Below are 27,461 nucleotides of genomic sequence, written 5' to 3'. Positions count from 1 at the left end.
AATTATGCTCAGAGATCTGAACTCTTTTTCCCAAGAAGCTCCTGATCTGCTGAGTAACTTCATTTTATTGATAAGATGAGAGAACATTTTGTTTTCACCAAAAAAAAAAAAAGGGGAGCTCTGAGAGAAATGGCTTTTAAAAATCAGTGGTGTGCAAACAAACTAAAGGAGTATTTGTGAAAGTGACTGGATTTCTGAATTCCATCTCTTGCACCATTATGTTAACTGGGCTAACAGATATTAAGGTTATGGCCCTGGACAAATAAGCATTTCTCTGTCCATGCTTTTTTGTTTCAATCATACTTCCACCCTAGTGAGAATGCTTTATGCTGAAATTGGTGTTCACATTTGAAGCCCCTGAAGTCCTCCATGCCACTCTAGTCATGCCAACACTATGTACCATACAGGGCATCTTCTGTTGTGGCACATTGTCCTGCCTCTATTTCACTAGTCCTTGTGGCATCCCTGCCAATGTCTTCTAGAGCTTGGCTGTTCCTGAGTCACTTTTTTCAACCTGGGACACCTCTTTCCACCAGTCAGCCCTTGTATGTGGAACCCTGACTAACTTGTGAGAAAGTATGGGGAGGCATGGGCCTATATTTTATTCAGATAAAAAGCCCTATTATTCAGTTGGCCTGTAGGTCTCAATGTAGGTGAACAACAGCTGTGTGAAGAGCTTATTGCCTGTTCAGCAGGGGTGCAGCTGGGTGCAGCACCTTCTGCTTCCAATGGGAGAGTGGATAGGGATGTGCTTGGGCAGGGACCAGATAGTGTCCTATACAGGAGCTGGAAAGGAACAAAATGGCATGAAGCAACTCTGTTCATGAAGTATAAGCCATGCAAGTGGGCTGTGTTCAGTAGATGTCATTGTGGTCTTCTGCCTTGATGGCTGATTAGGAGATTGGAGATGTTTGATGACTTAAGTCTTCGGGCTGTGTTGGTAATGCCCAGTTGGGACTCTGGACAGAAAAGAAAACATGGTAGGCTGTGAAATCCAGATTGTTGGGTGGACAGTGCTGGTAATGCTGTGGTTGTCTGTGGAGGTGGTGAGACAGGGTGTGATTCAAGAACAGCTCCACGGCCTTTCTAACAAGATTCAGGCACTAGTTTTCTGTGTGGTGCAGGAAGCCCTTCTTCCTGCTATGCTCCGTGTTCCTGGTTTGGCAAGATGATCACCCAATTTGCTGTGGGAATAGTAATGTATTTTGTGAACTTGCGAGGTAAGTGCTGGTGCAACAGGGAGGTGATTCAAGACAGCCAGCATGGCTTCACCAAGGGCAAGTCCTGCCTGACCAACCGAGTGGCCTTCTATGATGGAGTGACTACATCAGTGGACAAGGGAAGGACTACAGATGTCATCTATCTGGACTTCTGTAAAGCCTTTGACACGGTCCTCCACAACATCCTTCTCTCTAACTGGAGAGGTATGGATTTGATGGATGGACTGTTCAGTGGATGAGGAATTGGTTGTATGGTCGCATCCAGAGGGTAGTGGTCAATGGCTCAATGTCCAGATGGATATTGGTGACAAGTGGTGTCCCTCAGGCGTCTGTATTGGGGCCGGTACTGTTTAATATCTTCATCAATGACAGAGACAGTGGGATTGAGTGCACCCTCAGCAAGTTTGCAGCTGACACTGTGGTTGACACGCCAGAGGGACCTGGACAAGCTCGAGAAGGGGGCCCATGTGAACTTCATGAGATTCAACAAGGCCAAGTGCAAGGTCCTGCACCTGGGTTGGGGCAACCCCCGGTATCAACACAGGCTGGGGGATGAAGGGATTGAGAGCAGCCCTGCCAAGAAAGACTTGGTACTGGTGGATGAAAAGCTGGACGTGAGCTGGCAAAGTGCACTCACAGCCCAGAAATCCAACCATATCCTGGGCTGCATAACAAGAAGCGTGGCCAGCAGGTTGAGGGAGGTGATTCTGCCCCTCTGCTCTGGTGAGACCCCACCTGGAGTGCTGCATCCAGCTCTGGAGTCCTCAGCACAGGAAAGACATGGACCTGTTGGAGCAGGTCCAGAGGAGGGTCACAAAAATGATCAGGGGGATGGAACACCTCTCCTATGAGGAGAGGCTGGGGGTTGTTCAGCCTGGAGAAGAGAAGGCTCCAGGGAGACCTTATTGCAGCCTTTCAGTACCTAAAGGGGGCTTAGAAGAAAGATGGGGACAGACTTTTTAGTAGGGCCTGTTGCAACAGGACAAGGGATAATGGTTTTAAACTAAAAGAGGGTATATTCAGACTGGATATAAGGAAGAAATTTTTTACAATGAGGGTGGTGAAACACTGGAACAGGTTGTCCAGAGAGGTGGTGGATGTCCCATCCCTGGAAGCATTCAAGGTCAGGTTGGACGGGGCTGTCAGCAACCTGATCTAATTGAAGATGTCCCTGCTCATTGCAGGGTGGGTAGGACTAGATGACCTTTAAAGATCCCTTCCAACCCAAACTATTCTATGATTCTATGCAGTTGAAGAAGCAACAGATCTCCCCAAATCTCCCATCCCTTTTCCAGGTTGACAGAAGGCTGGGGGCCTCTGCTGAACTTGCTCCAGTGTACCCATGTCTTCCCTATGTTGTTGGGGATCCAAAACTGGACCCAGCAATCCAGAGCTGCCTCACAAGTGCTGAGTGAATAGCAGGGCAGGATAACTTCCCTGGATCTGCTGTCTGCGCCCTTGCCAGTACAGCCAAGGATGTTGCTGGGCTTCTTTGCTGCAATGCTGTTTCCCAGATGATCGGCCCTAAGGCTGTTCTGCTGCATAGCGTAGTCATGAAAAATAATCATTTACTGCAGTTTGGATCAGTGAGGAGCACAAATTCTGAACTAGTCAAAGAGATTTTGCCTAAGAACACATATTGGAATTAATTTTGTCTCTTTGGTTTAGAAACTGGGACTGGGATTGGAAGTCTGTAGAATCATAACTCAATGTTTTCACCTTTGCTTTCTCCCCACTGACTTTTACGTGAAGGAACAGGCAGACGCTGTTGTTCTGTTAAAAATGCTCAAGAGGCCAGAGATCAAAATATTCTTTATCCTGCACAAACTGGCCCTCTCTTGCAGCACAGTTACTAAAGAATAATCCCAATAGGCAGACTGAATTGAATGTTGTGTGGTTGGTGGTTGCATCTCCCAGTGATAGCTGAGCCAGAGCCTGGTTACCAGGGGATCTCTGCATGCTGTAAACCTTGAAACCTAGCAAAATAGGTGGTTTCACAGAAATTATTCTTCAGAAACCTTAGTGTGGTCACAACTGGTACTTATATGTCTGAAGGCTCCAGGGACCAGTGGGGATGTCTTTACCACATTGCCATAGGAGAGTTGTCAGGCACTTGGGGTATTATGGGCTGAAGGTCAGCAGTTTCTTATCCTAGTATGGATAGGCAGAATATTTGTGCCATGATTAGGCTGGAGAAGCTGCAGCTGTGTCCAACATGATTATGACTTCCCAAAAGTGAGTCTGGAGCACGAATGGACCCTGTCTCAGGTCTGTCCTACAGAGGTCACTGCAAACCCACTTCTGAGACAACTGCAATGCTGTTTCGCAGTACTGTCACACCAACACCGAATACAGGCTGAAAGCTCTTTGTCTGTAAAGAGTATTTATACCTCGTGCCTGTTTGCACAGTGACAAATAAAAATGTCATGTATTCTTCATAGACAGATTCCATGTAACTGTGAGAGCAAGACATTAGCAAATACTGTGTTTTGACTTAACTTCTCTGAGCCAGGAAAAAAAAAATTAGGACTCCAGGTCATTCTGCTTTTTAAAGATGGACCCTGAACTCCAAGTTAGAATAAAACTCGCACAATCCTGAATTTCTGATTTTCTCCTACCTTAAGCTGATTTGCAGTTTCCAATATGTCTGTGACATTGTTTCTATGATTTTTGGTGAAAGATTTTTGTTGTTTGGTAATATTTAAGAGTGGTGAAATAAAGTGTTTCAAATTAGAAAAAATGCTAATAGTACCTTTGAAAAACCAGTTTCAACATTTGTATTGAACCTAATACTGCATTTTAGCAAAAAGTTCTGTCAAATGTTTGCCCTCACTTAACAGCAATGTGATTATATTTAATAACGGGTTTATTTTTCAGATGAGTGTTAAGTGTTCAACTGCAGTGTTGGAGTGCAAGGGGTGAGGGAGATACGGTGCTTCTTTTCTCATGACACTCTTTTAGGAACAGTGTTTCTAGACTACTGAAATAAGCTTTAGGAAAAAAAGTCCAGTTCATGCTTCTGTCTACATCCTACATTAGTCTTTTTAAAATCTATACTAAAGGAGCACATACGGGCTGAAAGCCAGATTAGGGCCTCATGGTGTTTGATTTAGCACCTTCTTGATTCATGAGCTGATGAAGCCCCAACTTTGGCTCTGGTGGGGCTCTGCAGCCAGTGCTTGGAGAGACAGTGTGAACTCTGTTTTCCCATGCATGGGTCCTGGGATTAGCGCTTCACCACCTCTCAGAGTGACCCTTGTCAAACTCTAGACATGTGGTAAGACATATTCCTACCTTAAAGAGCCTACAGTCTAGACAGACAAATTGAGCCATAGCAATGTGATTTCCCTGCGGGTATGTGAGGCACATAAATTTCAGAGGCCTGCTCAAGAATAGTCAGAAAATGCATAGCTGACCCCTTGGACATTTGTGCTTCCTTCTAGATGTGACTTTTTTGGATTCTGGCCCTCTAAAAGTGCCACAGACCTCAGTCTGGGATGAAATTCAGACCTTCTGTGATGTAAGGTAAAATGGTGTCAAGGAGCTGAGTTGTGCAGTTGATCCGCTTGAGGGAAGGGATGCCATCCAGAGGGACCTGGACAAGCTCGAGAAGTGGGCCCATGTGAACCTCATGAAGTTCAACAAGGCCAAGTGCAAGGTCCTGCACCTGGGTCGGGGCAACCCCCGGTATCAACACAGGCTGGGGGATGAAGGGATTGAGAGCAGCCCTGCAGAGAAGGACTTGGGGATAGAGATGGGTGAAAAATTGGACATGAGCCAGCAGTGTGCAGTTGCAGTCCAGAAAGCCAACCGTATCCTGGGCTGCATAACAAGAAGCGTGGCCAGCAGGTCAAGTGCCCCTCTACTCCGCTCTGGTGAGACCCCACCTGGAGTGCTGCATCCAGCTCTGGAGTCCTCAGCACAGGAAAGACATGGACCTGTTGGAGCGGGTCCAGAGGAAGGTCACAAAAATGATCGGAGGGATGGAACACCTCTCCTATGGAGAGAGGCTGAGAGAGTTGGGGTTGCTCAGCCTGGAGAAGAGAAGGCTCCGGGGAGACCTTATTGTGGCCTTTCAATATATAAAGGAGCCTTATAAGAAAAATGGAGAGACATTTTACCAAGGCCTGTAGTGATAGGACAAGGGGCAATGGTTTTAAACTGAAAGAGGGTAGATTTAAATTGGTCAAAAGGAAGAAGTTTTTTATGATGAGGGTGGTGAGACACTGCAACAGGTTGCCCAGAGAAGTTGTGGATGCCTTATCATTGGAAGTGTCCAAGGTCAGGTTTCACAACCTGATCTAGTGAAAGATGTCCTTGCCCATGGCAGGGGGTTGGAAGGTCCCTTCCAACCAAAACTATCCTATGATTCTATGATTCTAACTTATAAACCCCCGTGGTTGTTGATTTGCTTTAGAGTATAGAAAAAACCTGAATGTATAGTGAAATGCAGAATCTTGAAAAAAGATACTTGAATACAGCCACTTTATAATAACAAAAGGTGACTCCAGAATCTGTCATGCTTGAATATCAGCCAAAAATAAACCCAGATTTTACACCTGTTATTTGAGCTATCAGCATCTTCTATTGTCCATACAGTAAAGGGTGTATAGTAAGAAGCAGATTAATCTCAAGGTGAAGCTATGTTATAACAGCTGGTCTGTCTTGAGCTGAATAATCATAGGAACCTAAGAAATCATCTAATGATCTTATTATGCCATGTAACACAAATGATGTTAGGAGCTGTGACTGCAATATGGCAATTGAAGACAGAGGTGGCTGGATTTTTTTTTCCCATGCGGTTTATATTACTAATTTATTAGTTTAAGCTGTCATTTTAAAAAGATTCACCATTGAACTTTAATAGTTGGCCAACTTCCAAAATACCTCATCCAAAGCAGAAAGGAGAGTAAAATTTCATTCTATTAAGCCCTGAGGTGGTGTGGTCTTTGAAGGTACAGGTTTTCAGGAGCTCCAGTAAGACCCGAGTGAAAAAATGTGATGCCAAACTCTCAGTAAATAAGACCCAGTGCCTCATTCTCATCTTTGGGTGCCCTTTTCTTACTTTCTTTCCTTCCCAATAATATCAGGGCCTATAGGACAGTCCTGACTGGGCAAATATATTCCATGGAGTGAGGAACCCAAAACAGCACAAATATACCTGGCAAAGGAGAGAGGCTGGCTGAAGAGGCATAGAATCATAGAATCATTAAGGTTGGAAAAGACCTCTAAGATCATCGAGTCCAACCGTCGACCCAACACCACCATGTCCACTAAACCATGTCCCTAAGTGCCTCATCTACTCATCTTTTAAATACCTCCAGGGATGGTGACCCAACCACTTCCCTGAGCAGCCTCTTCCAATGTTTAACCACTCTTTCAGTAAAGAAATTTTTCCTTACATCCAATCTAAACCTCCCCTGGCGCAACTTGAGGCCATTTCCTCTCGTCCTATCGCTAGTTACTTGGGAGAAGAGACCGACACCAACCTCGCTACAACCTCCTTTCAGGTAGTTGTAGAGAGCGATGAGGTCTCCCCTCAGCCTCCTTTTCTCCAGGCTAAACAACCCCAGTTCCCGCAGACGCTCCTCAGAAGACTTGTTCTCCAGACCCCTCACCAGCCTCGTTGCCCTTCTCTGGACACGCTCCAGCACCTCAACGTCCTTCTTGTAGTGAGGGGCCCAAAACTGAACACAGTATTCGAGGTGCGGCCTCACCAGTGCCGAGTACAGGGGCACGATCACTTCCCTAGTCCTGCTGGCCACACGATTTCTGATACAGGCCAGGATGCCATTGGCCTTCTTGGCCACCTGGGCACACTGCCAGCTCATGTTCAGCCAGGTGTCGACCAGCACCCCCAGGTCCTTTTCCACTGGGCAGCTTTCCAGCCACTCTTCCCCAAGCCTGTAGCGCTGCATGGGGTTGTTGTGGCCGAAGTGCAGGACCCAGCACTTGGCCTTGTTGAACCTCATACAGTTGGCCTCGGCCCATCGATCCAGCCTGTCCAGGTCCCTCTGCAGAGCCTTCCTACCCTCAAGCAGATCAACACTCCCGCCCAACTTGGTGTCGTCTGCAAACTTACTGAGGGTGCACTCAATCCCCTCATCCAGATCATCGATAAAAATATTAAACAAGACCGGCCCCAGTACTGAGCCCTGGGAAACACCGCTCGTGACCGGCCGCCAACTGGATTGAACTCCATTCACCACAACTCTCTGGGCCCGGCCGTCCAGCCAGTTTTTGACCCAGCGCAGAGTACACCTGTCTAAGCTGTGAGCCGCCAGCTTCTCTAGCAGAATGCTGTGGGAGACAGTGTCAAAGGCCTTGCTGAAGTCCAGGTAGACCACATCCACAGCCTTTCCCTCATCCACTAGGCGGGTCATCTGGTCATAGAAGGAGATCAGGTTGGTCAAGCAGGACCTGCCTCTCATGAACCCGTGCTGGCTGGGCCTGATCCCCTGGTTGTCCCGCTCATGCCTTGTGAGCGCCCTCAAGATGAACCGCTCCATAATCTCCCCTGGCACCGAGGTCGGGCATACAGCAGTTTTCCCTCTCCCAGCCACTATAACATTGAGTCAAGAAGCACCTATGGATGTATTCATGGCACAGCAATGACAGTTAATGAGCATCTACTTGAGTGGTCAGGTTTTGATTTGTGCCAGTACACAAATGCATATGCCTTGAAAAATCATTAGCTTCAGGAAAGCCCTTCAGTTCACCCATGCTTTCTAGCTAGACTGCATTTCTTTTTGTATTTTCCTTCTTTTCTAGCATCTCTACCTTGTGAGGCACAGAAAATCATGGCTGCAATCCAGCTAAACATTTAAAACTTGCTTAATTTTAAATATTTTTAAATTTTTCTATTGAAATCCAAACTAATTCAGTTACTTCTTCAGGTCTTGGAAACGTTTCCCCATAATAGTAACACGCAGTGCTGTGAAAATTCGAGAAAAAAAAGAGCAATGCAATGCAACAAAAGTGTTCACAAGTATTGCCAGTTGTTACTGACATGCAATATTGTTTTATTTTAATGGGTATAGGCTTGCATTAGACATTGATATGATTACTTTTGATTGGATTCTTGAGTGTATATATGTGTATATGTGTGTACATATATTCTCTCTAGAGATATGGTACATCTTCTTGAAAAGAAAATAGCTTCTGCCAAAGCTCTTGGATGCTAATATGAAAGAAAAAGGTGACACAGTGGTTTTTAAAGATTATTAGTATTTAATTTTCCTGTTTCTCTGTGGTCAAGTTTTTCCACAACAATTTATGTATCCCTAGGCTATGCAACATTATGTGTGTCAGAGTTGTCACAAAAAAAAAGAACCATTTTAGCACATACTACACTTTGCATCTAACCTAGCAACAACAGGCGGTCTGAATTCATCTGCACAAGAAATAATTTACATGCGTTTCTGAAAGTCAGGACTCTGTCTTCATTACAGGTGTAACTGGAAATGTAGGAGAGGAAAGGTAGGAGATCTCATTAAGTATCACAGCACTTCTCTGGAGAGCTTGGAAGATTTTTCTCCTAAAGCTAAAGTTCACCGGACTTGTTTCTCTAATCCTTATATTGTAGAATTTTTCTGACAATGTCATTTTTCCAAGTCAGCTCCATCTTAAATCTATGAATGCCAGAGGTTTTTGTGGAAATGCAAACACCTTCAGTTACAGAGCACAGAAAATTAGCAACTTATGCTTTGAATGAAGAGATTTTAAAAGGGTACTTTAAGTGTCCTTACAGAATAAATTAAATACATAGAAAAGCAGCATATCAGGAGGACAAGAATATGTTTTTAGCAATGTGGAGAAAATGGATAGAAATGTACCTAAATCACTTATGCTTATGGATTTGTACTGTCAGGCTCACAGAAGTTAGTGAAGTGCATAGGCATATCACAGAGTAGAATTTCGTGTAGTATAAGAAATAATAAGTAAAAATGCAGCAGGAAGCATTCAAAAGCTGAAGTGACTAAGATAGATTTTCAAGTTCATTGCATGAGCATTTGGTTTCATGCTGTTGCCTAGAAGGCTTGGGAAGTACTTTCCACCACGGACTCTCAGGTTATAGCCTGGACATAGGCGTAGAAAAATGAAAATAGAAACTAAAATAGTGGGATGTAATCTGCAACATTTGCTGTAATGCAAATGTGCAGAACCACAGTCAAGCTATAAACCTTTGGGACTGGAAAAAATACTGAATTTTGAGAGAATAGGTTTCTAAAAGTTTCTTGTACTTTTGAAATTATTATAAAAGACAACACTTGTCTAATTTCAATGTTTTTACAGAAACTATGTTTCTGCAATTCTGCAGTGCAGAATACTACAGTGTTAAATTAAAAATACACCAAATTTACTGATGTCACACTAAATAAGCAATAGTTTACTAATAAATTTAGGTGTATTTGTGGATTTTTGATCACTTCTGAGACACCTCATATCCCTAGCAAGAGTGGAGCATGTGACCCATTTTTACTCTTTTCTGTTTAGGGTCCTTTTAACAAGAACAAAGTAGTATAATAAGCAATTAGCAACAGCTACATGTTTTTTGTGCAATATACACTATTGCAGCTTAGAATACAAAACTCATATGGAATAAGTAAAGATTGTAGTACTAGATCACCATGGCTGGTTTTATATCCATTTTACAAATGGATAAAAAGAGAGAAGTTGTTAGTGTTGCTTTACACAAAATCAAGGCAAGACTCAGGATCTGAGTTTCTAATCCACTATTTCCCTGTACTTTAAGATTCTTATACTCATAGAGCTAATTAAATGTGAAGATCTGTGTATACAGTTATATGAACAGGGCTGGGAATATGAATGTGTACTGTTGTGAGAATGAAGTCAGGAAAGTCAGAATTTTGACACTTGGTTAGCATGTAGACATCTTTCTTATTTCTAACACATGTCTAAACACAAACTTCTGAGAATACTGTGTGACCAGCCGTATATCTGGACCTTGATTTAACTTCAGTGAACACTATAGGAGTCTTTACCTGACCCCAAGGAGGGAAATACTCTTTTAGGAAGTATATTCAACTGTGCAGAAGCAGAAGACATGAGAGAAACAAATTCTGACAGTGAGATACATGATCCTAGGAAAAAGTTAGACTTCTAATCTATCAGAATGAATTGCATGTAAAATTGAACAAAAAATGGTAGCATCAAATTAGTCACATATTGTTTTTAAATTGCACATCTTCCCATGGCGGACACATACTAAACAACAAAAATAAGGGAGTCTGCGTGATTTTCTTAAAAGACATGGTAGAAAGTACAAAGTCAAGACACCTTTTCCTTGGGTTTTAGCAGATTGGACAAGCCTGAGAAAGAATATTTATTTATAATGAGGATTACCTCTCCCCGCCCCTAAACCACCAAAAATTTTAATTTTACAACTTTTAAATTTTTCATCTACCAGATTGGATGATACAGCATCACTAATTGTAGTGACCTACATGGTGCACATGCCTTCCTCTCCTATTGTATTTAAACATAGGAAAGGTGACTGGTTATCTCAAATCAGTTTACTGAAGTGACAGTCCACTCTTGTTCTGCCTTCTATGGCTTGGGACAAAACCCACGCTACGTGGGCACAGTCAGACTGGACATATCTTAGACAGTGTGAAAGGAGCATAAGAACTTTCTCCTGCTGTCAGCAGGCAGACTTCTGAAGATCTGGGGCTACCTCCAGCAGTCAGCGTGCCTCTTCCCAAAGATGACATGGAATTTAGAAAAGGGTTTGGGGGACGCACATCCATTAAGCTATTGCTGTTGCATGTATAGTACTGCCACGGGAAGCCCATTACCTGGAAAGAGGCAACATATCTCTCCATGAGTAGCCATGCATGTGGGTGTTGCAGGTTTGGGGTGAATTGTTCAACATTTGACTGATTAAGGACCTACTTTTTAATGTGCTTTCCACCAGTATTTTCTGAACTACGTTAGTTCCTTGGGTGGAAATCCTAAGGCACTATAGTGATGAAAGCTAACTACATACATGTAGGTATCTATTACAGGGTATGAAGTATAATTCAACATTAAAAATCAGTGTTGAAGTGAGTAGGTACAGAAACAAGAGTAGGATAAAAATTGCAGTGGTATGTGCATACCACAAAAGTGATTAATAAAATGCTTACTCTCCCAAACAAGAAAAGTGAGTTTCAGCATTGCACTTATCAGCTTTTCAATCTTAAATTGCTAGGACCTACAAAAGAAATCATTATTAATATCAGAAGATCTTACTGTAGGACAAACAAACAGTAGTTCCACTTTATCACAGCATTTTCTTCTAAGGTTTCTAGGTGGACTGTGGGACATTTCCTTCTTTGCTTCTTACTTCACCCTTAATTAGCGTCTTGCCTATAATGCTATTTCTAGCAGTGTCAGTCATCAGTAGATACTAGGGAATGGAACGGATGTCATGCCAGCTCTTGATATTGAAATCTCTTATACTCTCTGAATGGAAATTAGGCATGTTTGGTTTACTATAATTTGGTCCACATCAAGCTCAATTTGACTTGAAATTCTGTTCAGGCATGAAGACTGAGGTTCCCAGGCAAATGTGGTCCCTCTGTTCTCTTCACCTATTTGTTGATGTACGTGTTGTTCACACCTTGTGACCTGAACCCCAGTGTATGAAATACCTAGTGAAAAGTGTCAGTTAACTATTGATATCTGACTATGCTAGCTAAACTGCATTGCTGCTATTAAGTCTTCTCCCTGATTAAATTTTTATGAGAGTTGGAAAATTTATTCCACTCATCAGTCTCAGTTCTAGCTTCTTCAGGTGCATTGTAGGAACCTAGAACTCCCCTGCACTTAATTTTTGTCAAGTAATTTTAGTTTCTGACCTTAAACAGTTACATGGTATCACCACATGCTGTTATACAAAGTGACTGCATTCTTCTGGAACAGTTCTGCGCATATGTTTGTACCATATATAATTGGTCTATATTTCAGTTAAACAAATCCTGTTTACCAGCACCAGTTTTATCTGTATAAGAATACTGGAGAATCAAACTCTGTTTCTTTGAGGAGGTAAGTAGAATGCATATATTTTTTTAATATTTATTCCACAGACAGCTTTCTCTCCACCTGCCAGCTTACATTTAAAAATGTGAATGGAATGGTCTTTATACATCTTTTCACATTACAGTGCAGGGTGAGTTGCTGGAGCTGCAAGGAGAGGAATTGATTTGTTGTAAGGATCTCTAGATGCTGTTAGGAGCTTTGGAAATCTTAGCCATATGCTCTTCATAGTGTTAGTGTATTGCGAAGAGGAGGAGAAATATGTTGCCTTGTCTCCTGTGTAGCAAGTAAAACCCACTACAAAAGTATTATTTATGAAATCCGGATATAGAAATGGGAAATAGAATTACACAGAAAACAAAGCTCTGTGGCCCTGCTGTGTCATGATGGTGTCAGACAGCCCTCCTTGGTCTCATATAAGGACTGAATAAATACAACCTGTGACTTGTGATTGGAAAGATGAAGAAAAAGGACCTGGCACCAGAACTCATACCCACAATACCTGATTTGTTCCTCCAGACCTCTGATCTCCAGATCCCACCTGCTCTCCGGCACCTTCATACTAAACAGAACAAGATATCAGCCCTGAGATGCTGGACCATGGATGATGGGAAACAGAGCACCCTTGCAGAGCTCCTTCTCGCTAGCGAGTCAGTCTAAGCTGAGACGGGGGAGATGCAAGACTTGCTTTTGCAGCTAAACCAGGGAAACCCAATTCTATGATGTTCAAATATATTAGTGTCAGTACAGGATGCCTGTTATACATTATATTATTCAAGTTGCAATTCGGTCATTACTTTTTTTGTCATGTCACCTTGACTACCAAAAAGATTGTTCTCAGTTACACAGTAACTATGAAAATAGAATAGATATGAAATGGAAGATCTGAGAAAAAATTAAAGAATTAAACCAAAATGGTTAGTTAGCAGTTGCCACAAAAACATATTGAAAAAGCTTCTGCATATCTGTTTGCGTCTGAGAAGTGAATGTTCAAACTTAGGTTCATTCTAGTCTGTATGTCTGAGGCATCAAGAGGCAAACCCTTCTAATTCCATTAGTTTTCTCTAAACAAGTATCATTGTATTCTAGCTACTCTCTTGGATTCTCTTTATTTTCAAAGGTGACCTTGTCCTCCAGTTAAACTGACTGCCATTGTTTCCAAGGTATTGAGGTCCAAAACATTTTTTCAGTCTTGCTACAGAAATACAACAAAATTAATTTGTCTTATAATCTTTCTACCTAGTTTTCTCTCCTAAGAACTCAGTACTGCTGCTGCTGGTATACAGAAGAGAGAGATGAGGAAAACTAAAACCAGCTGTATCCTCAGGTTGTCACGTTCCTTGTTCTCTATTCCCTCTGCTACAATGGCTTTCCTCTGGCCCCTGAAAGAAATAATTTGACTTTCCATAAATTATGCTTCACTACCCGGAGAGTCATTTCCTTACTCAAAAAGCCCTCCAAAAATACCTGTAAACAAAATAAATCATCTCATCTTCATGCAGTTTCTCTCTCCCCATTGAATAAGCTCTTTTCAGACATCTTTAGCCACTCACCATCTCTTTCAGGGGTCACCCAGAAAGATGGTCTTTCTCTAGGACAAAGGAGACAAGGATTTATATGAGCAGGTGTCTTTTCCAGCATGCCTGGTAGTAACACTCTTTTGGACAACAAATCCAATGGCATAATGCAACCAGAATCAGGCTAGAAAGAGACTGGAGTGGAACTGTTGGAGACTGGGTTATTCCAACAGCCTATGGGGGTGGGGGAACAGAAAAAGAAGAAAGAGAGCACATTTTTTTCTCAAAAAATGTTTGGAAAAATGCTTCTGTGTTTGACAGTTTGTAAACTGAAGGCTTAATTTAAAGGCTCACTGTACCCTCATATAGCATGTAACTATACATTTCCTCGAGAGGTAACTAAAAGATTTTACTGAACTAAGAAAATTTAACTGGGACTGAAATGACAAAAAATAATTTTTACCCTCAGGTCTTGGCTGGGTGACAGAATAAGTTCACAGATGTTGCTGTGGATTTTGACACAGTGAACTTCAATGTATCCTTTTCTGAATCCACTACCTCCATTAGATACATGCTTTTAGCCAGAGGGGAGAAAATTTGCCATAGAGAAAACAAATTTCATGTAATAATGAGTAAAGTTTAACGTAATGAAGAATAGTAATTTTCTGAAGGACTAAGGCATAGCCTTTTCATCATCAAGATGGCTGCTTTATGTACAGAATGAGTACGGGCTCATAGTGATGGGTATGAACATGCAGTGGTGTATGACAGGTATGAACATGCAGTGGTGTTACCCACTAAGAAAACTTAGGATGTACTCACTTTTAACATATTTATTAGTCTTATCTGGTTTATTTTGCATAAACTTTACTTGCTTCTTCAGCACATCAAAAGTTAAGGATGATCTTTAGATATGAGTTGCAGTGTCTAATGTTAACTTTGGTAATACAAGATCTTCATCATCCTCTTTGCTCCCTGCTCAAGATACTTCTCAGCGGGCTTCTACCATGACAGCAAACACTCTTATCCTGTGTGTAAAGGCTGCCTTTACCTTGTGTTTTAGACCATGCATTTCTCAAGGTGGTACATTGCTAGGATCCATCACTTTTTTCAGTTGAAGAACTGAGGCAATTTGCTTCCCATAGATAAGAATGACTCAATAAAGAAAAGATTTGAATTACAATGAGTATTTTGACAAGTTCCTTTTTTTAATTAGCCCTTTTTGTTGGCTAAACCTGTATTACTCATTTGCAATGTGAGTCTACCACTATCATTACAGTGGCTACTGTGTCAGTCCAGGGATAATCCTTGAAATTTTTAGTTATGAGTTCCAATTAAAATATAATTGCACAGAAAATTCTGGCATATAGTACCAATAAAGAGACAGTAAACAAAATGGATATTTTAACTCATTTGGCTCACAAGTAAATTCTGTGCTTTCACATGGTAAAGACCCCTTCTTCAGTTGTCAGTTCTTTTGATACGCTTTTTAAAGTGAGGCACAGCTTACAAATACTTTTGTTTTAAATATGCTATATATAGTAATTTTATTTAGAAGTGACTCACTGCCTAAGCATCCATACACTTAGAAACAAAAAGACTGGAAAGCAATGTAACCTTGCAAGAAAGCCTGAAGCCTCAACATCTCCACTATGTTTTCTGGGTGTGTAAAGAACGTACAATGTTGTCTTCTTATCAACTTTACAGTCACATTAATTTGATGTAATATGAGGGAATGGCAAAGGAGCTTTAGCTCAGAAGAGCTTATTCAGCTAAGGAGATCAAGGCTGGCCTTGAGGAGCCCAGTGATCTGGGCATACCGTGATGCTCCCCCCCCCGCTCTACTCTTCACCTAACCGCTCTCGCAGTGCAGCAGGGATACAGGCTCCCCTTCTCCTTGGAAGAAGCAATCAGGACAGCCATGGTGCCACCGTCATTCTTGTAGAACTGGGATTAACATCTTTACTAAGTGCTGGGCTGATCTTGTTTTGCATGAAGGGCCTGAGCCTGCTGCACTCTTCCAGTGCCCATGCATGCAGGTGGGCTCCCCTGCTCGGAGACTTCTCTGCTGACAGGGTGCCCTGCCACGAGGTCTGCATGTTCATGCCTGTTAAGAGTAATAGGGCACTTTGCTGCTCTCTGAGCCTGGCTTTTCAGCTGCTTACCTTCACCTCATTTACACTCTCAATTCCCCAGGTACAGCAGAGGGGAATAAAACCGACCCAAACTGAAACAACCAACATGTTTCAATTACTGGGCTGTGCCCTCCATGTGTAGGTGACTCCTCCTGAGCAATGGGTACTCCTCGTGGCATGTACCTCTGGGCTGCAACTGTTTCTGCAAGAGGCTGATCATCAGCCTGGGGGCTAAATATCCCTGGCCCTTTCAGGGTGAGGGGATGGAGGCAGCAGATCTGCCAGAATATTTTCCTTCCAATTTTTCTTTACCCCTCTGGTGTTTGCAAGTAGGATCCCCACCTTATAATAGAGAAGAGCTCCTGCCTTCACACCACATTTCTACGATGTGCGCAGGGAAGTGCCACCAGGCATCAAGACCCTTCATCCTCTTTCCCACCCCTAAGGTACTGTCCCCCTTGTTTACGTGCTCCTCTGCCCTACTATACAGTTTCCTGTACACCCCACAGTCGGGTCCCATGCAGGCCCCCTTACAGCCCCCTACAGCCTCCGTGCAGTCCCCCATGCAGTCCCTATAAAGCCCGCATGCAGTCCCCAGGCTCCCCTCCAGCTAGCCTGCAAGCCCCTAGAGAGCTCCTAAACATCCCCCCCTCCAGCCCTTGTGCAGCCCCGCAGCTCCCGCCGCCCCTGCTGGGTCCCCCATGCAACAACCTCCAGCCTCTGGGCAACCACCAGTTTCCCCATCCCCTACAGTGCCACACCCTCCAGCGCCTATGCACCCCCCCGCAACCTCCCCCCAGGCAACTTCCAGCCCCTACAGAGCCACCCCATCAAGCCCCCCTCCACCGCCGGCGCAACCCCCAGTCCTCCCAGCCTCTACAGAACCGTCCCCCTACGCGTCTCCCCCCCGCCCCACGGAGCAAGGCAGCCCGACGGGGCACGCTGGCGGCGGGACCTCCTCGCTCCGGAGTAAGGGCCGCTCCGCGAGGAGAGGCGGCCCCGCTGCGGCGGGGAGCCCAGCGCAGCTGCGGGGGCCAGTCCGCCGCCCCGGCCGGCCGCGGCAAGGGTTAACGGCGGGGCCAGCGGGCACATGACAGCCGCGGGGCACGGGCCGGCCCGGCGCGGCGCGGGGCGGCCCGGCAGGGCTCTGCGCGGAGCTGCACGCTGCCGGCGATACAGCGCCGGCCCCGAGGCGGCGGCGGGGGACGCGGGAGGTGAGTGCCGCGGAGCGCGTGCGGCGGCTCCGCGCCCCGTTACGGCTGCTCGTGTGTGTGTGTGGGGTGGCTCGGCCCCTCCGCTGCTCCGCTCCCGTGGGCTGCCCCGTGCCCCCCGCCTCCGGCTCGGGCGGGGAGAGGGTGAATCGGCGGCTCCCGGCCTCCGTGTCCGAGCGGGGAGGGGGGGAGGAGAAGAAAAAGCAAAACAAACCCTCTTGTGGTGAAGTTACTTGGCAGTTACTCACCTCGCCGACAAGCCTGCCGCGGAGATGAGGACGCAGTGCTGTCTGGGAGGACGGGACAGACACCCGCCCGGGAGATTTGTCATCCCGCTGGTGAATAAGCGGAGATAGGTACCCGCAGGAGGAGGCTGCGGAGCGGAGAGCCTGCCCGCCGGCCGCCCCTCCGGCGGCGGGAGCACGGCGGAGCAGCGCGGGCAGCGTGAGCAGTGCGGGCAGCGCGGAGGGCAGCGCGAGCGGTGTGAGCGGTGCGGGCAGCGCGGGCGGTGTGAGCGGTGCGGGCAGCGCGGGCGGGGAGACCGGGGTCGGCCGGGGGCGCCGGCCAGAGCGGTGCGCGGCCCGCGGGGCTGCCCCGCGGAGGCCCATGGCTCCGATGCCCCGATGTCTTGCCCGGGGCTTGCCGTCATCCAGGCAGTGTCCCCGCGGGCAAAAAACCAGACATGTCGCACCCAGTGAGGTGACAGCTCTGCCTCATCTGCGGGCTTGTGTGTTGCTAGTAACTCCAGCCTCTTAAACTTAGTAGACTTGAAATTCACGGCTTTCAGCTGTGTCCTCCTCTCCCGAGACCCTGGTTAGCTTTTGGCCCTGGTTGAAGATGCTAATGCTTTAGCTGAGAGGTCTGTGGGATGAGCCACGGGTGTGATAAGGGTGGCGGTAGGTATCTCCCGGGCCGTCTGCCCGGCAGCATGTGGTGGCTGCCCGCACTGCCCCACAAGTGATGGTCACAGCGAGGGCACCAGGGCAGTGGAGGTGCCCGTGGCCCTGTGCCTCTGCCTCTGCATTGCCACCAGCTTGCATGAGGACACTGTTGGTGGTTTCCCATGTCCTGCTTGCACTAAAGCTCTGACTGTTGCTGACGCTGCAATGTTAGCAATTGTAGCTGCACTCCTGGAAAGTCCAAAGTCATTATAGGCAAAGCTAGCAGGGCAACAGTGTGAGTAAAAGGTGCACAAGTCAGGGTTTGCAGGAGCCTTCGGTTACTGGGTAAGGATGCTGCGGCTATTGACAGCATGTCAGAAAGCATGCCTCCAACTCTGGTACTCAGTGCTGCCAGAATTGTATGGGTTTTTCAAGCAGCTTCTCTGAAGTTTGTAGCTAGCCCTAATGAGAATAACGTTGTTCCTGGAAAGCTCATGCTGTTCTGTTACAGCAACCACTTGCAGTAGCACAGCTCTGACACTTACGGTCCTAATAGAGAAAAAGCTTAGGAGATCTTAATTACCATAATAAAAACCTGAGAAGGTTTTTCTGGCAGAATGGTAAAAATGCTTGGTCCCAGCTATGCTAGGATATACATCATCCTGTCCACTGATAACAGCTGCCCTTTTGATGGCAGTTGCAGCAGTATCGGTGATTGTGCTTTGCTCTGTGTTTGTACAGTTCCTCGCACAAAGACATTCCTTTCTGTGACTAATCTTCCTAGGAATTATAGTGATGCAAGTAATAAGTAATTAGTATATTTCATTACGCTAGCTCTGAGAAACTCAATCATGTTTGGGGGCTGGTTGTCTCACAGTGCTGTAGAGGACATCCTTTAGCTTTCATTTGTCTTGCTTGTTGATGTTGTATCAAGAAGGCATTCTGCTGATGTTTGAGAACTAGAAACTCTCAGATTGTGTGACCCTTTTCTAATTTTCCTTGGCTGACCACCTGGGCCTAAGAAAAATGTGATATTATCACAGTACTGCAGTTTGGAATGAAGCCCCCTGTGGTAGTCCAAGAGTACAATTGTCAAGAAATGGATACAAATGACCAAAACAGTGGATGCTAATGCGAGGTATTTATTATTCTCAGTAGTGCATGACTTCTGAGATGCTGGCTGGCATGGAGGGTGGGGAAGAGATTCTCTATAAATTGAGTGGAAAGCTTATTTTGTTGTTTCATTTTTGAAGCCAGATTGTCTTCCTTTATTGCAGCTGTGATTCTTAATGTACGTGTTGTTCCAAGCTTAATTTCAAGCTCTCAGCTATTATTTTTTTACCTAGTTAAATATCTGTGTGGTTTTCCTTTCCAAGAAGAATTTATTACTATGCTTTGGTCTGTGAGCTATAGACAGATAACTGTACAAAAGCTGTAATACCAGCACTTCCTATGTGTGTGTGTGCTTTTTAGAAAATGAGTTGTTAAGTTGGTGGCTTACACCTATGTTAGGGTGTGTCCTTGTCACAAGCAGTTGTGAGACACAAAAACCTCGGGACCCTCCATGGCCCCGTTTCTGTAGACACTGAGTGGTCAGTGAGGCTGAGGTGAGGCATCCCTATAGCTTTTGGTGGCTGTCCTTTCCCCCTCTCCATCCCAGTCCTCGAGTCCAACCAGATTGACTCATCAGGGGTGTGACGTCAGGGGCGGCAGCAACTTCTGAGAGTTTCACCATGGTGCCACTGATAGGTGATACTCCAAATACCATGGCCACACAAGGAGGGAAGGGCTGGCAGGGGAGAGCAGAGCTTAAAGGGGAGGTAGCCCCTTTGGGTGGCCTTGTGGTAGCTCAGCTCTGGTAGGAAGTAAATGTTTTCCTGGACTTGTGCCAAGGAGAACGTGGAGAGAGGCTTGGTTGTCCCTGGTCATGGTGGGGATGAGGGATGGCGCTCAGTCTTGAAGCGCACAGTCCCAAGGGAAGGGGTTACGGTTCATATTTGCTTTCTGCGGTGTATGGTAGCTGTTGTAGAGGTGTGATGTCTCCAGCGGAAGAACAGAAGACTGTTCGGTGCATTGTCTTTCAGTCTTCTCCTTTGGTTTGGGATAGTGCTTGCTACCCTATGCAAGAAGTGCCAGTGTCTGATAACTACTTTTGTGAAAGTGTCTCCTGAGTTGGATTTATTACAATTCCTTAAACTGATATCTGCAGTGGAGTAATTCAGCTTTTATTGAAGTTGAAATGTATCTTACCTCTTATTTCAGTGGGTGAAGCAGTAAGCCAACTCTGATTACTTTTCAAAACTGTACTGTAAAAGTAGACTATATGGCATACTGTGCTGCAGGCGCAGATTTGTGAATTCTTCTTTTGTTTTGCGTTCTGAAGGATTAGTGTTCGGATTTTCCAGGGCTTCAGCTTGAATTTAAATTTTACTACGTGGCTTTCTGAAAGTGAATTTATGAATCATTGTTATGGATTTTGAGTAATTATGTTGTCATGCTGTTATTGATAGATGCAGAGTCATACAGCTTTGAATAATGTCAGCTTAAAAAAAAAGAGACTTCAGAAGTAGTGGACATAATTGTATTTCCTTTAACATCCATGGGAGCATGAAAAGGTCACTACAATATCTCACTGATGGTCAGAAATATTTCATTAAAAGGTGGCAAGTGCTTGTGTTACTTTGGTAGAAGAAAAGAATTTGTCAGCACAGCCATTCAGTCTCAGGATAGTATTCTTTTTTGTGGTTGGGGTTTTTTTTTTTTTGTATTTTCACTTAGTACGTTAAGCTTCAACCCTATTCAGGATTTCTAAGCTTATTTCTAAATAAGCTGTTGTATTTGGTGCTGTATTCCTACAATTTCCAAGATCACTTCAGTTAGAAATTTATCATGTCTTTTTACTATTACAGGTAGCTGTAATCAGAAGCTATTTATGGATCTGATGCAAAAGTTGGTTAGACTTTTAGAATATAATTCATGTCCAATTGGCATTTAGTTAGTTGTACATGCTTTAATGAACCTCTAGGTAATCCGTTATTTTGGTTTGAATCAGTTTGGCCACTCTGATATGAGAAGGTCCTGACATCATGATGAAAGTTCACACTAAACAAATCTAATTAATGAAAAGCCACTCATGAACAAGTAAATATATTCTAATATTGAAAATACCACAAAATAATAATTAGAAAAAATGGGAAAAGTTAGCTCTCCAAGGTGCTTTAGTATTTTAAAGAAAGGAAGTGCTGATTTGTGTGTTAATGTAATGTTACACGTTTTCATGATAGAATCAGGAAGGAGACTAGAGGAAGAAAATGTAGAGAAATTACTTAACTTGTTTCTGCTTTCATAAAAAAGGTTTTTTTGTTTGTACTTTCAGGTCATTTGGTTCAAATACAGCTTACTAGCATGAGGAAAGAATTACGGGCCCAGAGGCCTGTCTTAAAGTGTAAAAAAACCAGCAGTAGCTAATGATAAAAGTGAACAATGATAGCATAGAACACTGTTAATCATTGTAAGATATAATACTACCAGAGAAGAATAGCAAAGGAAACCAACCTACTAACAACACAAGTTGTATATTGACCTGGATTTTATAGGGCTGATAGGTCTGTGTAAGCTATGTAGAAGTATTCTTCTGTTGATTAAACTAAAGGTGCTTTTGTTGAGTAAAGCTAATGCATTTGTCATGTATAATCTTTTCTTGATTATATTAGTACTTTTCTAATGTAGTTAAAATTGCAGACAAGAATTACAGGCAAGAATGATTTTTATTTGTAGCCAATTTATAGTGACATGCTGTATAGTCTTGCCAGCAAAACAAAACAACTGCCTTTGTCTGTTCTTTTCTAAGGATCTAGTCACCTGTGTTAGGGCAAGGTACATTCTGCTTTTAAAACAAACTCCGAGAATTTAAGAACATTGAGCTCTCCCTGTCCTTGGTTGAATTGCAGAGAGTGATTTATGCTTCAGCCAGGCATGGAAATAAATAATATTGCTTTTAATTGGTGTGCTTTACAATTTTTATTCCCATAATATAAAAATGTAACAATGAAAAATAGTATGTAGAATAAACCTTTTATGACCATTTGAGTGTGGTTAGGGCATATCTCTCTTATTGTCAGTAGGGATTTTGCTCTTGCCTTTGGAGATAAAGTATTTAGGCCTTTCATTATTAGTGAGTTTTAACTGCAGAGTGTGTGTGAATATCTATGTATATATGTCTACAGACACTTAGATGGCTTTTACTCTAATCTGGAAGTGTGCTATGAATGCAGTTTTGCAAAATAAACAGGGATGTTTTGTTTTGGGTTTTTTTGACAGTTCACAGATGGAGAAAATTGAGACATTGCAGAATCATAGTAAGCAAAGGGTTAAGTATGAAGGTTTTACATGGAATTCAATGATGAATGTACTGGTTATAATCTTACTGGCCTCAGTGTTGAGAATCTCGTGTGCTGAAGGTAAAAGTTATGGTTCAGTGTTTTGCTGCAGCAAGATCATAATACTTAATTAAAACCTTAATGTATACATGAATGAAAACCATAATTGAAGCCATACTTCAGTTTTATTTCTGTCAACTTAATTTGTTTGTCTGAACAAGTTAATTAGGCACCAAGTCTATGATTGAACAAACTACTTAAACATGTGCTTAATGTTAAACATGTGAATCTAGTGATGAAAGTTGGGCATGTGCTGTTCAGCTGAGCTGGGGCTGAGATTACCCCATCTGTGCAATATCTTAGCCCAGTGATTTGCACTGACAAGTGCAGCTTTTGCCTGAAAATCTTTTTTATGTCAGGAAATGTTTAGATCTAGTTGATTCTACCTTGGGGTAGATTGTGGCTGAGATGATCTCTCAAACCCCTTACCAGTCTTGTCTTCTAAGGTTTATATAACAGGAAAACATAAGTGATGAAAAGTCAGAGTTCAAAAATTATTGGTATCATTTGAAAGATGTCCTTGAAAATTTGCTACTGTATGCTTACATTTAAGTTCTGGCATATCTATAGACTTACAGTAAGCATCCACTTTTGAAGTGATTGCAGTTATGTTTATGAATACTTCTGTGCTGTGCTTTCTTGCAATACTTTTCTATTGTGAAGTGCCACAGAGTTTGAAGGACCACAGAAGCATTTCTGTGGTTGTGCTGTTCCCTCTTCATTTTGTTGTATGCACATCTTTTAGAATGTGAACTGGTATGTTTCCTGTTTTGTCTTTTCAGCACCATTTTAATTCACAGACTGAGGAGATGGCAGAGAAAGGGGCGATAGCCGTGTTCATGCTAATGACAACTCCCTATCAGAGTCTTTTCACTCCTGGCTGCCTTCTTGCACTTGGTCAGCATTCACTTAATTTCATGGCTGGTTTAGCTAATGTGAAGGCAGCTGACCTTATTGCAAACTTCAGCTTTTGAAGAGGCAGGTTTTCCCTGTGTTAGAGCTCTAAGTCATTGCTTGGCTTTGTTCTTTCTCCCTGACAGACCATATAGTGCTTGTACTTTGTTTCTTGCAACCAGTAATGTCACAAAGTTAACAATCATGTGCAGTCCTCTTTCATGTATTATTTACTACAATATCAATTATTTTTATTTGTGTATTTTTTCAAACAGGTGTTATACACAATGGATTACTTACTGACTTTGGATTGATATCAGTCATAGCTGTGGGTCTGTAAAAACACACTTTGATTACATTAACTTCTTAAAAATGAATGGGAGGTCATGCAGTATGAGCCATCGGACAACAGGTATTCCTCATGGACCTAGGATGATCAGTGGACAGCAGATCCCACCTACCAGAGTGCACGCAGGAACGCCCTGCCCATCTTCAAATAGCAGCACCCCAAGCCCAGCTATTGGAAACTTGTCTTCCAGCCTACACATAAAGATGCCCCTTGGAGGAGGGGTAGCTCCTCAGAGCAACATCATTGACAGTACTATACACCTTCCTGCTCTAAGTCCCAGGAAACAAGTGGTTACAAATGGGAAGCCTTTATTACAAGTCCCACAGCCCCCAGGACTGCCAGCCCCACAGTCTTTAAAGCCAAAACAGCAAGAATTTGGAAGTACTTTCTCCCCATGCACAGGTGAAGGTAAGACTCCTTTTTCTATTGCTAGTAGTAATAGCATGTCTTCTCCAATATCACGTACCTAGATGATATTGGTTTTAGTAGATGGCATCCAGTCTCTTCTTTACTACTCTTTTACTACAAAGGAAGAGATACTGAAACAAAATGTTTTGTTATTTTCCACAAAAGTAATTCATTGTTTGATTGTTCCCAGGGGCTTTGTATTACACAGCAGTTGCTCAGAATCCCTGAGTTGTCCTAAGATTCTTTATAAACAGTGTAGTGTGACTTTGCTTTGCTAGCCTAATCTCTTGACTCAACAAATCCAGATAGTAATTTTATGTTCTGTGGCACCAGAATTTTGTGAGTGCTATCAGAAATACTCCTTCTTGGATGCACGAACACAGCTTTCCACTGGTGACTAACAGCTGCTTGCGATGAAAGCAGCAATGTAGTCATGCTTTTTTAGACTGCTTAGGCTGGACAAGCTGTAAAGCACTTTGGAGCATATCTGACCATAGATTTGCAATCCATTTTCTGGAACCACTGTTTATGCTGTAGAAAACAATGATGCATAGCCCTCACAAAATTTGGAGGCTGGTCCTCTGTGAGTAAGTGCTTGTGCATCAGAGATTTACCTATCTATGAGAAAGTACTTGGCTGTCTGCTCTTGGGTCTTTGAAGTCAAAACAGAACTTTTAAGTTTTCAGTACTTCGTGACTCTGGTCATGCTGGAGATTGGGATACTCTTTTGGAGGAGTTTTGGTATGATACTTTTGAAACTGAATGTACATAGACATGAGAATTTAATGTATAGAAAAATAATTAAATAGTTTAAAATACCAAGAAAAGCTTGGGCTGATATCTGAGTGAAAGTGCAGAAAAGGAGACGGAGATTTCCCATTTTATTCCAAATGTATTGCTTCTCTCCGTTTCCTGTTTTTCTTCACTACTTCCCTTTGAAAACTTAGGAAGTCCATCCCTCCTCAGCAAGGCTTGCAGGCTTGAAACCAGTATCATTTCAGAACAAGCTGAAAGTTAACTGCATGCTTGAATGCTCTGCTGAGTCAGACCAGTGGTAATGCATATACATATTCATTGGGTGACCTCTGAGATCACCCGTCTGGTGCTTGCTTTGGTGGTGGGTGTAATTCACAGCATATAGCTTTAAGCTTCTGCTACAGTGAAGAGAGGTGGACTCCTCACATGATGAGCTTTGGAGGAACTTTTCCATCTCTCTTTCACTACAGGTAGAGCCTGATTCCTGCTGTCTTCAAAATTACATGCCTAAAACCAGGGAATCCATGCTGGGATCTCTAAAATAGCCCTGTATAACAGCTAAGCCACCTGCAGTATGTGTTGCAGAGCAGCATCACAGGGTGAAGAGAGCGTCATGTACTTGGTTTGGGGATTTTGATCTGCTGTGCTGGACCGTTCTGTTCCTAGCTGCTGTCATTTCCATCTTTCCGTCTTGGCCTGATTAGCTCTCACATATGGAAAATAGTCTGCTATTTTGTGGGATAGCGAGTAGAGAATTCAGCTGAAGGGCTGGCATTAGGGAAGCTTATATATAAGCAGTGCTGGTTAGACAAGATACTGTGGACTTAAGATACCGTGGACTTCAGATTCTATGTTTCTATGGATTTGGATTAGTAATTCCTCATGCTTTAAAGTTTTTGTTATTAGCAGGATCACTTACAGAGTTGAAGATTATGCGTGCTTGGAATGTACCCACTATGGAAGAGTGAAGTCTCATTCACTTGGTCATGTCCAGATAATTTTCTAAGACTTTGAACTGTATGCTGTATATATGCTACATATATACACACACACACATGCTGTATAAAGCATAGCATGTATGTAAGTAAGACTGTAAACCTTATAAAACTATTCATGTAGTTTATGTTATATATTTTGTCCTTTTCTAGTGGCGGGTACATGGACGGAAATATCTTTTGGTAGGTACTTATTTTAGTTAAACCTCCATCTCAAGAAGACAACACTTTTCCTTTTACAGTTGTCTCAGTATCAGTTATAGAGGTTTGCACTATTAAAAGTTGTTTTTTTGTTGTTTTTTTGTTTTTTACTTTAAAACACATGGGATAGTAAAAGCAGCAAGATATACAACAAAATGACTTGTTAGTGGTTTTGGAATAGTTTGCCTGCATTCTTTCAATAATGGATAAAACAGTTTAAAAAAAAACCCAGGAGCTTCAGTTTGGGGTGGAGGAAAGAACAGAATATTTGGGGGCAATCCAGTTGTGTGCCTTGTTTTTTACAGAGGGTTTTTTTTTGACAGGAGGTGGTGCTGAGTGCACAAAAAGAGAACAGTAATAATCTACAGTAACCACAACACACAGAGAGTCTTTACTTTGCATGAAGACTCTCTTTATCTTGTATAATGTTACAAAGCTTTGAAAGGAGATGATTTTTTAGAAAGGATGCCACCTAAGTCACATTAAGAGAAACTGTTATGCTTTTGTGCATGATGAGAACCTGAAGCACGTTGTGCTGTGTTGCTGTATGGAGAAAAAAAGCAAGTCTGAACATGCACTGGTGTACATCTCTGACTTCAGTTACTTCACCTCCTCTGTGGTACTGATGGTATAATATGCTTTCTAGTACTGTGCTGTGTATATGAAAAGGAAATAGTATAATGGTGGATTTTTTTCAGTACTGAAAAATGTGCTAGTACAGTGATTTTTTTTTTTTTTTTTTTTTTTTTTTTTTTGCTAGGAGTGTACACTTTTGTGTACCCATATTAGGTATTTTCTAATAGAAATTATATGCAAAATGCAGGCATAACAGGACATGTATTTGGCATTGGAAATTGACAGTCTCTCATTTTGTTTGATATGTGTATTTGACCACTTTTTGTGAATAATCGGTTTCACACCTTTTAGATTTACTCAGGCCTAGAAAGTGATCTTTACTGACAGTCTGCTGAGGTGAAAGTGAGCTAGAGAGACATCAGGCAGGAATGAGCAGAAAGGGGAAAAGGGTGAGAACAGTAAAGGAAGACACAAGACCATAGCCTGGCCAGCACTGGTCTTCAGCTTTTCTCATCAATGCGGATCTTTTGATTCAAGTCTTGTAATGAAAAATAATATAATTTAAAAAATCCAGCGGTCTGTTAAGAAGGTAATTTTTTTAAAGTCTGTAAATTTCAAATAGTTCAAATAAGAACTGTGATCTAAATGTAGTGATGTCCAAAAGTTATGTATTCAAGGATTTATTACCAGCATATCTGTACTTTATACACATCTGAATAATACTTTGTTTCCTAGAAAACCTAGTAGCTGTTCTTATTGCTTGTCTTATTCACTCCTCTGTGCAGACAAGGGACTTGTGAGCATGAGCTGGACTATATTTAGGCATATCCTGAGTGTTC

General features: G+C 43.0%; 1 protein-coding gene and 1 long non-coding RNA gene across 2 annotated transcripts in view; one reads left to right on the top strand and one right to left on the bottom strand.

Moving 5' to 3' along the window:
• The window catches only part of LOC143172781 (uncharacterized), a 35,794-nt gene extending 18,243 nt beyond the window's left edge, over window positions 1–17,551 (bottom strand). Inside the window, exon 1 of the long non-coding RNA XR_012997411.1 lies at window positions 17,372–17,551. This is a non-coding gene — a long non-coding RNA (uncharacterized LOC143172781). The remainder of the gene's footprint in view (window positions 1–17,371) is intronic.
• A 6,069-nt stretch (window positions 17,552–23,620) lies between these two features.
• The window catches only part of GLIS3 (GLIS family zinc finger 3), a 175,701-nt gene continuing 171,860 nt past the window's right edge, over window positions 23,621–27,461 (top strand). Inside the window, exon 1 of the mRNA XM_076362512.1 lies at window positions 23,621–24,094. Coding sequence (XP_076218627.1) covers window positions 23,710–24,094 — 385 coding nt within the window. The 5' untranslated portion in view covers window positions 23,621–23,709. The remainder of the gene's footprint in view (window positions 24,095–27,461) is intronic.

This window comes from Aptenodytes patagonicus, chromosome Z (assembly GCF_965638725.1).
Source record: "Aptenodytes patagonicus chromosome Z, bAptPat1.pri.cur, whole genome shotgun sequence".
In the NCBI taxonomy this organism is placed as follows: Eukaryota; Metazoa; Chordata; class Aves; order Sphenisciformes; family Spheniscidae; genus Aptenodytes; species Aptenodytes patagonicus.
Note: the sequence above shows the minus strand (reverse complement) of the source record. Positions and strands in the feature narration are given on the sequence as shown.